Source organism: Perna viridis, chromosome 5 (assembly GCF_037379345.1).
Source record: "Perna viridis isolate PV_CMFRI_1.1 ecotype Kerala chromosome 5, ASM3737934v1, whole genome shotgun sequence".
In the NCBI taxonomy this organism is placed as follows: Eukaryota; Metazoa; Mollusca; class Bivalvia; order Mytilida; family Mytilidae; genus Perna; species Perna viridis.
Window position 1 is genome coordinate 28,057,058 of NC_142449.1, and position 14,044 is coordinate 28,071,101.

Here is a 14,044-nt window from a genome sequence, read left to right on the forward strand (position 1 = left end):
ATCTTAAGAAATCTTTTTTTTTTATATTAAGCCGCCATCGAGAGCTTGTCATTCCATATGTTAATTTAGTTTGACTTCAAGTTTTCTTTTATCATGAACTAAAAAGCATGAGGGAATTTGTCTCCTAAATAATAAAATGGACATGACGTGAGCAGTATATCTTGTATTTCTAGAACGGCAGAAGTCTTTAACCGATTTTATTTTGAAAGCATGTGTTGCTCATTCATACATTTTGTTTTTGTGTATAATTATGCAATTTCTTATATATTACTCGTTGTGTCTGTCCACATGATCACATGGTCGGCCGTGACCATTAAGTAACCTTTTGAAAAATTAAAATTACATTTTTTTTAGAATCATGTGAAAACAATGCGATAAAATTATACATTTATTCCCGTCCATACATTCATTGTCATTGTTTTGTTTGTTTGGCATATTTATCAATGCCGTGATAACGGTACTTGGTGTAGGTTTACAACCCATTGAACATTGCCATTATTACTTTAAATGTCAATAACTCAAACCAAACGATCGAAGTTAACATGTATATACTATTAGCAAGGGTTCATGAGATTATTACACATTCGGTAGGTGACATGACCGGACAATGGTACAAAAATAGCAATACCCGTTCCCATGTCAAGACTGGAATGTCTCCCTAAAAGGATATGACGAAATGGACAATGTATCAGTGATATTTTATGGTTGAGGGCAACAGATAGATGAGTTCAGTTCAAATAATGTAGATACATGTTATTATACTTGCGATGAAATATAATAATGTCCAGCAACTTCTTGTTCTTGTTCTTCCGTGAATACTGCGTGGTATACACCTATCTTTTTCCAAACAGAAGTATTTCAATCCTGCCTTAACCTTAACCGTAAATTAAATAGCCGAATTTGAAGGTTTTAAATTATTCTTTTGCAAAATAAATTAATGCTCTTTGTTTTTCTCGAATAATAAAGTTGCATTATTTATTTACTAATAAAGATACTTGACATGTGTTATACCCAAAAATGAATCATAGAACGTACAAATGATGAGGGAAAGGGAAAAAACAAACAAACAAAAGCAAAAACATCAAAAGTACAAAGCAAAGGGGACAATTTCAAGTGTCCCTTCAATGAGGTGGTATATTCATCTTGATGTTTTTAATAACTCCAAAACTTGCCTTTAGTTTTTCTGTACCTGGAATCTGTTTTAATGATTCATCGTATCCAAATTGTCTGCAATGTTATTGTAAAGTAGGTTCCGTTGATTTCACAATTTACTCTGTTCTAACAAAATGCTTTTAAATGTTATTAATGGCAATTAATGCATTTACAGGGAGAACGCAATTGTGTTCGTTAATTAGATAGGATACAAGATAGTTGTGGCTAACGGCTTTTGTCCGTGCTAATTTCCGATAAACCGCGTTCGTCTATCAGATAAGTCGATACTATTGTGAAATACGTAGGCATGGCATCATAAAAATAGCTTGATTCATGTCAACAAACATACAATGACTAGTATGTCACGTGATCACGTAGGGGAAAATCCAAGAATAAAGCTAGAGTATAAATATAAACCTTTGTTAGCGGAATCAATATTAGACTCATTTGGTTTCAGTTTGGATAGAAGGCGCTAATCCTTATACAGCGATAATATATATAAATATAGGATTATTCAAGTTTGCAGAAAATATGAGATTTGACGATAGTGTGTCAGACGGTTATACCGTTGTTCATTTCACACAAAATCCATGTTATAATGAAACGGAAATGTACGAAAACGAACAGTCGAGATCAGCGCCAAATACGCCGACAAGTTTGAGACGGAAAACAAGAGTTAATTGTTTAAAAGATGATGAAAGACGACGAAATAGCTTACCCACTTCAACGGAACAGTCATGTCAAAAGTTCTGCGATGGACAGTTTTCACCTCGAAGGAAACCGCTACGCATACGATCTTTCAAAACTACGCACAAAGGTACACCGGCACCGACAAAGGGTGATCGACGTGAGAGCAATGTTAGTGTTCTGTCTCTTAGTGACTTCAACAGAGCAAGATTTAACAGTGAAACATCTGAGGATAGCGCTGTTTATTGTTCGTCGTCATCATCGTCGGCAGAATATTATAGAGTGAGCATAATGGGTGCTGACGCTGTCGGGAAACGGACGTTGACAAATCAATTTATGAGTTCAGAACGGATGAGTTCGGAAATATTTGAAATAGGTAGGTGTTTCTGCATTTGATACATATTCTCCATTTCGTTCGATGTTGTTATTAAGTCTCTGCAAGAATCAGGCAGTGGGTGAAACATGGTAAAAACATAATTGTGATAGTGTACTTTGACTATTTGCACCATCAGAACCAGGTTAACAGACAAGATTTTCCATATCATGTTGGGTCATTAAGTTACAATTTCTTTGAAATGCACTGAAAAGGAACATTTTAAGGGCAAATAATTCTGCCAAAGACCTCATTTTTCTAAAATTATATTGAAAATTTCTGATCACAGCCATTGACCAGAGATAAAATAATGGACTTGTCAAATAGAGAAAGTATCCTTGAGTGGTATTACATTGTCAGGTCTGTGACGTTTTGACATGCATGTTTCTGATTTTTCCCATTTTGCCTGATTCTTACAAACACTTTCACTTAATTAGTTTATTTACGGTGTAAGTACAGTTTTCATGGTAATACAATACTTATGAGAAGTAAATAATTACGTAAAGTCTTCTTCATGCATGTCCAAATGGTACAGAATTAAAAAAAATAATCATTTACTCTCTAAAGTGGTTCTTTGTGCAATTACAGAGTTTGAACTAAATAATATGCTAAAGAACCCAGGAAAAATATGCCAATAAAACCATAAGTTTTGACAGATTTCTCTGTTACTAAATTTCCAATTTGTAATAACACAGATTTTTTTTTTAAATTGGAAGATAGTTCCTTTATCACTCATGACTATAAAGCAGTAAGAATTATTTATCAAGAATGCCGCGTCTATAAAGTTCATAGCTTATTACCTGATTGACTGGTTCTTACTCTGACTTATACTTTGCAAAAGGTTCACTTTATGACTACATAAAATGATTTTTTTAAACAGCTGTTCCAAGTGAATGTTTCTTTATAGTTTACAAAGAATGGTAGTAAAATATTATTGTCAATATAAGGCATATAGGCGTGGAAAGGCAGATCATAATGTAAAATAGTGTCTCCTATCTTTACTACCCCTTTTCAACACATGAAGGTTTCCATGTATATGTTCTGACGAGAAGTGCAAGTGACATTTTTATGGACGCAAATTTGTAATTTCTAAATTCATTGATTAACTTCGAAAAATGAATTTCTCGCTTTAACTGGCACAGTTTACAATTTTTTTCACTCTACCAACAAACAAGGAAGAGAAAGTGTGTGGTTTAGGTTAATGCGTCAGACTATGCGTGCGTTCGTCAAATATTCCTCAAGATAGATATATCCATTATTTTCAGAGATAAGTCGTAATTTTATCAGAATACTCTTTTTCTAACCTGTGTGGACTCATTCAGTGCAATGTTTGGAACTGTTATTCATTTGTTTATGATTTATTGCTCTTCAGTCGCTTGTAGTCATAATGCTGAATTGAAATTGTATTCAAACCGCCTCCTAGTATGTAAGGGTAATCTTTTAAAGAAAGAAATAATAACCATTGACGACAATTTGCATGAAATGAGCTGAAAGGAAATGTCAGTCAATATCTTTTGACGTGGGAGTTTGGTACGTCATTCATCTCAGGAAATATGAGATATGATTTGATAAGTTTCTTTGTGATTTCATCTTAAGAATCTAAGAAACTTTAACAAAGCATATTGAAAAAAAAACAACAAAAAAAAAAAAAAATAAATAAATAAAAAAAACAAAAAAACAAAAAAACAAGCCAATGTATCCCCTTCCGATGAAGTATTAAGTTTGGCTATTTCGATACCTTCCCTAAGATAATTACATGTATTGAAAATGAACAAAAATCGAAAAAAAAACTAGCTAAGTCAAACTTAACTTGATATTTTATGCAGAGTTTCTTTGATGAGAAACATGTTTTTCTATATGCATGTACCATTCTCTCTACCATTTGTGCTCTTGATTGGACTGAAAAAATATCGCGTATACATGTTAATTCAAGCTGTCACTTTTTCATGTCTGTACCGAGTTAAAATACCTGATACAAATTAAAATTAAAAGATAAAGTGGAAAGGTGAAATAAATTTTACCTCGTTAGTAAATGGATTGCAAATGGCCGGAAATAGTAGTGCGTTTTAATCGATTTATTCAAATAGTCAAATGTTTCTTCGTCCTCATGGATACTGATATTCCTAATAATGTAAGGAAGGGTACAATAAAATGCGTTATATTCACATGTACACTCTTATTTAAAGAGGTTACATAAGTTTTTATCCCAGTATATAAATTTGATCTGCCCAACCCACATACATGGACCTGGTTTCAGTACTTGTTAGGCCTGAAGTAAATTGTACGTGCACTGCGTAGTTATTTACCCACACGAGATTAAAGGCGTTTGCTCGATATAGCTGATGTTTAAGCCATTTACAAATATCAGTTGGACAAGGTTATTTCTAAACTTTAAGTACATCGCGACAAAATATATGATTCTGTGAAATCCATTAATCTTAAAATGTATTAATGAACATATACCAGATTAATCTACAGATAATCTATAGCAATATCTAATTACGAGCTATTGAATTACAGAATAATACTTACTGAAATCTCAATGGACGAGATTGTAAGGTGTCAAACTACAATAAAGAATAAATATATAATGCATGGATTATACATGGATTGCACAGAATGTTAAAATACCGAGATGCGTTAACTTAATTATACTTGCAACTTCATGTATCATACATGCTTAAACAGATAAGGCAAACATTTTGTGCATCGTTTGTTTACTAAAGTCGTTTTAATCCGCAATCTAAATAGATTGGGAGTTCAGTACGACTCATTCAAAAAATAAAAGATGTATTTTAAAACAGGTGATGCTCAATACGAAACATAATTTAAGACTGTAAATGTCTAATCAACACACACACACACACACACATATATACTAAAACAATTATATACAACATAGACTATAGAACTATAACTAGGTCATATGATTGTTACATACATAATCCAGTATTAACGTTTTTTTTTCAGGTGACATTGATGACAATATGGTGACCGTCGTCATTGATAACGAAGAATCCACGCTTGAGTTTGTTGACTGTTATGAAGATATAGTAAGTTTTTTTTTTCAATTTTTTTTATCTGCCAATCAATTTCATACTTAAGGGAATGTACAAATTAGTCTTGAGACATTCCTAAAGAAGACCTGATAATAAATTTCTTAGAAAAATCGATTTTCATTGACTTTAATCGCATCCTACATAGAAGACAGTAATGAAGATATTCTTACGGGATATTGTCTTTATACTACGGTGTAATGAAATAAAATTTGCCTTGGGATTGGATCAAGTACTAATGGTTCTGAGGAAGAGGTAACAAAGGGATATGCATGTTAATAATATCCGGTAAAAAAATGATTACATTCCTCGATTACCATGGATGCCTTTTTTTTTCAGTGGCTAAAAGTACCTCCCCTCAACATATCTAGACGAATTATTACCACTTTTAATTCAAGAAAGCGATCGAAACCAATAGCAATATATTTCTTGAATACATGGCGAACCCTTAGTGAACTAAATGCTAGTAGATATTAAGGAGAAGCTCAGCATATACTAGTGGGAAATCTACTTCCCAACCGAAGAAACAAAAAGACGAAAATCGTTTACATATTTAAAAGAAAAGAAAGGAAATAAAAATGCGATATTATTAAAATGATGAACTTATAAGCTTTATTTTCAAATATTAAAGTTACTGTCATTATTATCTTAAAACAGGCGCATGCTAATTGTACATAAAACGGATTTATCTTTAAGACTTAATACAAGGACAAACCATATATAGATCACGCTATTCATTGCAAGTTTTTAAATATTTAAGTTTCATAGATAAAGTAATGTTTAATGAACTCACATTTTTTTCTACTTCACTAATACAATACAGTTAAATATTTGAAAATTGATACCAAGGCGAGTCCAGTGCGTAAAGGGTACAAACATGTTAAAAGTTCAACAACTTACAATACTTACGATACTAGAAGTCTTATAAATATTCTGACCTCTTGATGGCCCTTAAACTAATAAGAGTTCCGAACGTTTATTCTAATCATTTGTCTTTTTCGATGAAACAGAGTCAATTGCTGAACTAACGATATATTCAAGGAAACAAACAGACAGAGTTCTTGACCGTTAAAGTATAGACGACCCGCTTATTGTCGATGTTTTCTGAGTAATCTTAGATTGGTTTGATCTCATTAATTTGGCAAATAACGAAATCATTTCTCGAATTGATTAAATGACTAGTATTTTCCTATCCAAGGATAAATATGACTTCTTGTGATATAACTTCATAATAAATGATGGAAGGGTAAGATTCAATTTGGCTTTATGCCATGATAAGGATATTTCCTCAAAGAAAACATTAGATTCTGAAAAACAACACTCAAAATACAGGAAAGTGCATGATAGATATCTGGAAAAAAAAGTTAAAGACAACAGTTTTATTGCAATTATATACGATTTCTTTGATTTGGTTTTTAAAACAAGATTGATATTTTTTTGTCATTGAAGTAAAAAGTTAAGTCAATTATCCACCGACACAAGGATTAATGTTTGAAAAAAAGAATATGTCGAAGTTCTACTATGATTTGGACAACCCTGACTTTAAGTCCGTTTCAAAATAAGTTATCAATTAAAAATATTATACCAGTGTAAACAAGTTATATCGTTAAAAAAGTTAGTCGATGCAGTAAAATATGTTCTTTTTACTTATAATTTTCATTCAGAAAAAAATACATGGCACGCAATTTAAAAAACAGAATTGTGATCAGGTGACTTGCGTTTCCTTGGAAAAGCGTCTTTAAGGTCAAAGGGTAAAAAGCGAAACTATACCGACTGTGTCGGAAAAAGGCCTGTTTTGGGATAAAAAAATCAAAAGATTTCTTGATGTTTTTTTTTTCAAAATCATTTTAAAGTAATTATGTTTGTGGGTACATGATAATATGATATAGGAAAACATAAGTTCGTATATTTTTGAAAAGCATTATGCTGATAAATGAGAACTGTTGTTTCATTGAAACCAAATGCTGTAATACTAAACAACGAAGTTTACGAAAAGTGGTAACACACGTACAATAATACATTCACAATAACACTCAGGTTTCAGGTATTGCTACCAAAAAACAAAATCCTGTTATCTTAAAGGGCAAAATTATCATAGTTTTATTCTGTGTTATTTCAGGATCACAAATATCCAGTTGATGCTTACATCGTAGTTTTTTCAGTGCACGAACGACCGACATTTGACATCGCTCTACAGTATCTAAACAGCATCAGAAACGAAAAATTCAGCGATCGCCCTATAATACTTGTGGCGAATAAAGTTGACCTTGTACGGAAGCGACAGATTAGTCAGGAAGGTAACGTCTAGTATGATGAAAAATGGCCAATTTTTTGTGTTGTACATCGTCGTCTCATACTAGTACATTTTATTTGCTTTGGCATTAGAATGATATTTATTATCAATCTATAACATTTATTTTAGTTGTGCGATCAAATTGTAAAAAAATATTGCAAAAGGAATATATGTAAAATTAAAAATAAAATAATTAAACATAAATTATAAAATATATAAAGAAGAAATAAGGTAAGCAAACATAAAAACAAAACAAAATAAAACAAAAACAAAAGTGAATTAGATACTATCATTTTATAATAGTTGATTCGATGCTTCTGAAGACTGTATTATTCATCCAGCTATGTCGTGTATCTTGATAGATGATATACATGAACAACTGCTATATAGGTACATATATTTAACCAACTGTTTTCATATTCTTTTTAGAAGCCAAACGGATAGCTACAAAGTTCAACTGTAAATACATCGAAACCTCAGCCACACTAAATGTCAAAGTAGATGAACTACTAGTTGGTATTCTTAAACAGATTAAACTAACATTGAAACCGGAACCATGTAAATCTAAAGACTCATTTGTGAAAGGACCTATCGATATACTGGCACGATTGTTTCATATGAAATCCAAGGTCAAATCTAAGTATGACGATGTTCTTATTTAGTTGTGTAAATCTGCGTTGTTAGTTGGTGCTTAGCAAGAATGACTATGGGGGAGGGGGTTGTATAGTATTGTATTAATTATTACAATTCATTGATATTTTCGCGATGCTGTAAATATTTTAAATACACTTTTGGAAAAAAAAAACTTGCTTTCCTCTTCATAGTTTTTGTCCTGCAAAAGAACTAAATATAGATAACAAACACACACACACACTTAAAAAAAACCAAAAAAAAAAAAAAAAAAGACACAAAAAAAACACAACATAAGAGACTAAATTGTGTATTGTTGGTATTTTGCAGCAGACCCTCACCAGCTCTTATAACGAAACTTTTATCACTTTACAAGGTGTAGTTTGCATGTTTCCTCCCAGGTTACAGAATTTAATTATCTAACATAAATTCTTTGACAGTAGTTATTTAAAAAAAATAATTCCACCAAGAATTCAATGTAAAACAGACAATAGCCAATTTGTGCAAATCCTCTCTACAGAAATACTTACTTGGAGTTTTTTCAGAATGTATACTGCACAATGTATAAAAGAATGAATGTGTTAGAAGAAGTTGTCTAGCAAATACTTACACATGAATTCAAGTAACTTTGTCTTAAAACGTAAATGAATGTTTTTTGATAAAACCATACTAAATGTGTGATATGTTGAAATGTATGACTGAACAACGACCTTACTTCAACAGAATGGAAGACGGTCTCTCTGTAAACACGATTTGAATGAAAGGAAATGCAGTTGGATGTATGTTCAAGGGACTCTTCTTTAAGATGCTTTGTCTATCATAGATAGAGAAAATTTATCCTGCATGTTCCATTCCTAGTAGTTATAAATATCTATCGACCAGACTTCGCTACCAACATGATGAAGTTCCATTCAGAATTGTCAACTTTCCTTTTATCTGTGGTAACATCCCTTCAGCACCTACGTTATGAGTTATCATATCACAACTCATACGTTATGCCAGAGCTTGCGGTAACAACGCAGACCTTTTGTATCGCGCTAGTCGTCTTGCAGTTAGGCTTCTGGAACAGGGTTATGTTGCAAGATTGAAGTTATCACTACAGAAGTTCTATGGTCATCAACATGAACTCGTGGATCTTTCCGGTGTATTCATCTGCACCATCAAAACTGATTTGTTCAATGTGTGAACGTTTTCCTTTCCTCGTTCGTCTACCCCGGACTTGACTTTTAATGAGCAACTCGGCAGGTGTCTCTAGAAAAGCAGAGGACGCTTACCCTACCATGCGCACAGTTTTGAGTGGAATCAGAGTCTTTGTCCCTGGATTACATTTGTTTGATATCTGCTAGAATCTTGGTTTTCTTGATTAATCTTGTATCTATTCTGTGACAAAAATACCACATACAATTGACAGTTAATCAACAAACGACTGCCAAGCAGTTAACCAAAGGAAAGGCGTAAATTTATCGACTACTTAGTTATCTAGACTATCTGTATATCTGTGTGTCTCTCTGTCAGAAACAAAGCTTACCATTTACGTACTCATTTGCCTTTAATTAATCAATATAGAGGAATACTATCATAAAAAATTGTTTAACTAAAGTATAGAAATACTCTCATCTGTTAGTCGAAGAATTTTTTAGTTTTTGTTTTTTGAACTTTAGTGTTTGCCAAATGTCTTGATTTTGGTGATAATACTTAGCGACTAAGAAAGTTACAACTATTTATAACATAAACTGTTTCTACCACCATTATTATTCATTCAAACATACAAACAAACAATGTCGTTAACAAATACCAACAACAATGCACATGTATATAAAAATAAAAAAAGACAGTAACTTACATTGGAAAAAGGTATATCACAATCGAAAGGACAAGAAAATCCAAAAAAGCAATTGCCATCTTCGTAATTGCCAGGTATTGATATTCTAAATCACTAAATCAAAATGACTGTATCCAGAAATTTATTTATTGTAAACATGTCCGGGACACCAGTATTATTTAGGTTTGCAAATGCTCAAAAACGATATTAAATAATAATAAAAATACAACCAAATAAACAAAAAAAAAAGCAAAGATATTAATACTAATAATTCTGGTCAGTATTTAAAGGGAGTAATTAAGGCAACCAAGATTCTAGTGGAAATCAATAGAATGTAATCCAGGGACAAAGACCAGGCATGGAATTCAGACAAACACAACAAAGAACATAAGGAAATTAAAATAATACATAAAAAATAACAAAAGTAAATGAGCAACTCCGACTCCACTGAGAGCATGGACCAGGTGCACTGGTAGGATAAGCGTCCTCTGCTTTTCTAGAAACACCCGCCGAGTTGCTCATAAAAAGTCAAGTCCAGGGTATTTGTCAGTAATTTAATATATATTATGTAAGGCCTACCCAGTTAAACCTTACATGCATCTGTCCTGCACAGTTACCCTTGACCCATCATTTCAGTTTCCGCTATATAGATAACGTTTTGTCAATAAACAGTCCTACATATATGTCGATTCTGGTATTGTACACATCGACTCCACCCAAAAGAAACTTGCGATAAAAGATACATCAGACATTGTGAAGTCTGCCTCTTGTCTTGACATCGTAAAGGTCGATGAATCGACCTGCTTAAACAGATATGAATCATCCTGGGGTTTTTTGATGGATCCATACTTAAATAAAGTAAACTGTTGAGATTTAGAATTTACCAATACCGGACAATATCACCAATTATTTTTTTTCAAATTATGAATGCAGGTTTGTCCTATAAATAGTTTGTTTAGGACGTCTTCATAATTCTTTGCCTGCGATTGCTAGACAAGGCATTCCTGTTTTGTCGAAAGTAGAGTAATGAATAACCTTATATTTATTCAGTGCCAAAATTACTAAATACAATTAACACTAAATAAGGTTGTTTATAATTCAAAACACGTCCAACAAAATCTTGAAGTTAACAAAATAACCGAGGAAAATGTGTAAAATTACTGGCTATACAGTGGATTTGTCTGGTTATATCCACTGTATTTATTCCCTGATGAGACATATGCTCTTGACAGCTGTTTTCATTTTATGTATGGTAAACAAACGGTGTTCTGTCTAAAATAGAACAAAAACGGTTGTCATTGCAGAAGAATTGTTTCTCTGTCTTTGAGGTTAGAAACAATTCTTTACATTGTTTCTACTCATTTGCACATTCTAAAAGAGTAATCAAGGGAACCAAAGACCAGACATGGAAAACCGACATACACAACAAAGAACATAAAGGAACTAAAATCATACATACAAAGTAACAAAAACAAATGAGCAACTCGGACTCCACTACAAACTGGGAGCATGGACTAGATGCACCGGTAGGGTAAACGTCCTCTGATCATCTAGAAACACCCGCCGAGTTGCTCATAAAAAGTCAAGTCCGGGGTAGATAAACGAGGAAAGGAAAACCATGACCATTTGAATAAATCAGTTTTCATGGTGCAGATTGATACACCATAACGATCCACGAGTTCATGATGACAACCATAAAACTTCTGTAGTGACGACTTCAACCTTATAGCAACATAACCATGTTCCAGAAGCTATTTTTTTTTAGTTATAGCGCGATACAAAACGTCTGCTTAGTTTCGGTAAGCTCTGGCATAACGTATGAGTGTGACATGAACACTCCAAACGCAGGTGCTGCAGGGATGTTGCCACATATGAAAGGAAAGTTGACAATTCTGAAGTCATCGCGTTTGTCATAAAGTTCAGTCAATAGTTTTCCTTTACTGTCGATCTCTAAGTGTAGGTCAAGATATGAGTCTGACCTCACAGTGTCTGTAGTATCCTTTATCTCAAGTTCTTTGGGGTAGATGCGATGTATCAAATCCCCGAAATTAAGATTGTTTAAAGATAATACGTCATCTATATTGCGGTAGTATAGTTACAACTGATGGAGGTGCGGAGAGCGACATCCACCTTAGTCTCTCAAAAGCAAGAGGAGCATTTAATAGCTTGCAACCTGTCTGGAGATCAGGACAGTACACTATCCGCACCAAACTAAAATTGTATAACAGTTGCGTCTTGCCTATCCTGCTTTATGGGTCAGAGTGCTGGAGGATAACAGAGTTAGACCAACGCAAACTCTCAACCTTTCACACCAGGAGTCTGAGGAGGATCTTAAGAATATTTTGGCTTCTTAAGATCAGTAATCAGGACCTCCTTAATAGATGCCAACAAGAAGACATGGCCACCATCATTATGAAACGAAGATGGAAGTGGTTAGGACATGTCCTGCGAAAAGACCCAAAAAGACAACACAAAAACAGCCCTATTCTGGACACCTGAGGGAAAACGCAGGAGAGGACGCCCAAAGATCATCTGGAGACGCACCATTGAAGCAGAAGTAAAAAAACATAAGAAGACTTGGGGCACATTACAGAAACTTGCCAATGATAGACAAGAGTGGAGGAACTTCGTTGCTTCCCTACATGCCAGTGGCGTAAAGGGCAGTAAGTAAGTAAGTATATTGCGGAAACTGAGATCAAAGGATCTAGCCAAATGATATTCTTTCTTGCGGATCAGATCAGCTATAAAGTGAGCCTCATAAGAGTGACGGAAAAGGTCAGCAAGTAAATGAGCATAATTTGTTCCCATTGGAATGCCGACCATTTGTTGAAAAACACATCCACTACACTAGACAAATATGTTATCGATTAAAAATTCTAGTATTTTGTAAACAACTTCTATATTTGGAAGATGATTTGGAATTTTTTCTTACAAAGTATGAGGAATCTCTACCAAGAACTATATATTTGTATCTAGGTGTACCAACTTGTTTTGGAAAAACAACGATGTATAATGTTTTTAAGCCAGAATTTTAACTGAGTATGGGGAATAGAAGTATACAGTGTTGAAAAATCATAGGTTTTAATGCTATTATATTCAGATAATAGTCTTGAATTGATTGTCTTCAAAAGATCTTTCGAAGTTTTAAGGACCCACATTGAATTAATACCACTACGGGAGTAACAAGTGTTGTGGTAGGACTGCAGACCCTCTTTGAGAGTTGTGAGTATAGAAGTTAAAAGTTTTGAAAGAGGTCTGGTGGTACCTGCATGATACGTGGTTGCCATAAATCGTATTGAATATACAATTTTCAAAGTAAATGAGTTATCCGGATTGCACTAAAACTGAAGCGACATGTAGGTGCAACAGGAGGATAAGCGTCCCCATTGCTTTTCTTGAAACACCCATTTAACGCTAGATAACTGTCGGACTATAATAACCTAAGTTGCCCATAATAAGTCCGGGGGAATAACGAGGGAAGGAAGATTATGATACGGTTAACGAATCGGTCGTAATGGTGCAAATGGATACACAATAACGACCAACTAGTTCATGATTCTCATTTAAAGGGTTACTTTAATTTTGTAGCAATATTATCTAGTTTTAAAAGCCTAATGATATGTCTATACTAGCACGGTACGGAAAGTGCGAGTAGTTTCAACAAGCTCTGGCATATTGTATGAGTTGTGTTGTGATATGAAAACTCGTCACGCAGATGATAAAGGGATGTTGTCATAGATGAATATAAAATTTACAATATGGAATGAGAAGTCATCGCGTTTGTTGAATAGTTTTTCTTGAGTTTTACTTTTCCATTGATCTATATGCATAGAATAAGACATGAAACTGACTTCATCCATTATCTCATGCTCATTGGGATAGATGCGATGTATTAAACGCCGAAACTAAGATTGTTAAAAGACAATGCATCGTCAATATAGCAGAATCTAAGATCAAAGAATCTGGCTAAACAATGTTCCTTCTTTTTTTTGGATAAGACCAGCCGGAAAGCCAGTAACGCTCATAAAAAT

General features: G+C 33.5%; 1 protein-coding gene across 1 annotated transcript; it reads left to right on the top strand.

The window, feature by feature from the left end:
* Positions 1–1,557: 1,557 nt before the first annotated feature.
* On the top strand, positions 1,558–8,366 carry LOC148616940 (uncharacterized). Its single transcript, XM_088584120.1, has 4 exons — positions 1,558–2,215; positions 5,183–5,265; positions 7,388–7,565; positions 7,991–8,366. Exons 1-4 carry the CDS (start codon positions 1,684–1,686, stop codon positions 8,221–8,223), a joined length of 1,026 nt encoding a protein of 341 aa, XP_088440246.1. The 5' UTR covers positions 1,558–1,683; the 3' UTR covers positions 8,224–8,366.
* The last annotated feature ends 5,678 nt before the right edge of the window (positions 8,367–14,044 follow it).

Bases quoted from the DNA above. Each gene is read 5' to 3' on its own strand.
- LOC148616940 (XM_088584120.1), top strand. From the start codon at position 1,684: ATGAGATTTGACGATAGTGTGTCAGACGGTTATACCGTTGTTCATTTC. The intron at 5,266-7,387 runs GTAAGTTTTTTT...GTGTTATTTCAG, and splicing joins TTGACTGTTATGAAGATATA to GATCACAAATATCCAGTTGA. The intron at 7,566-7,990 runs GTAACGTCTAGT...TATTCTTTTTAG, and splicing joins GCGACAGATTAGTCAGGAAG to AAGCCAAACGGATAGCTACA.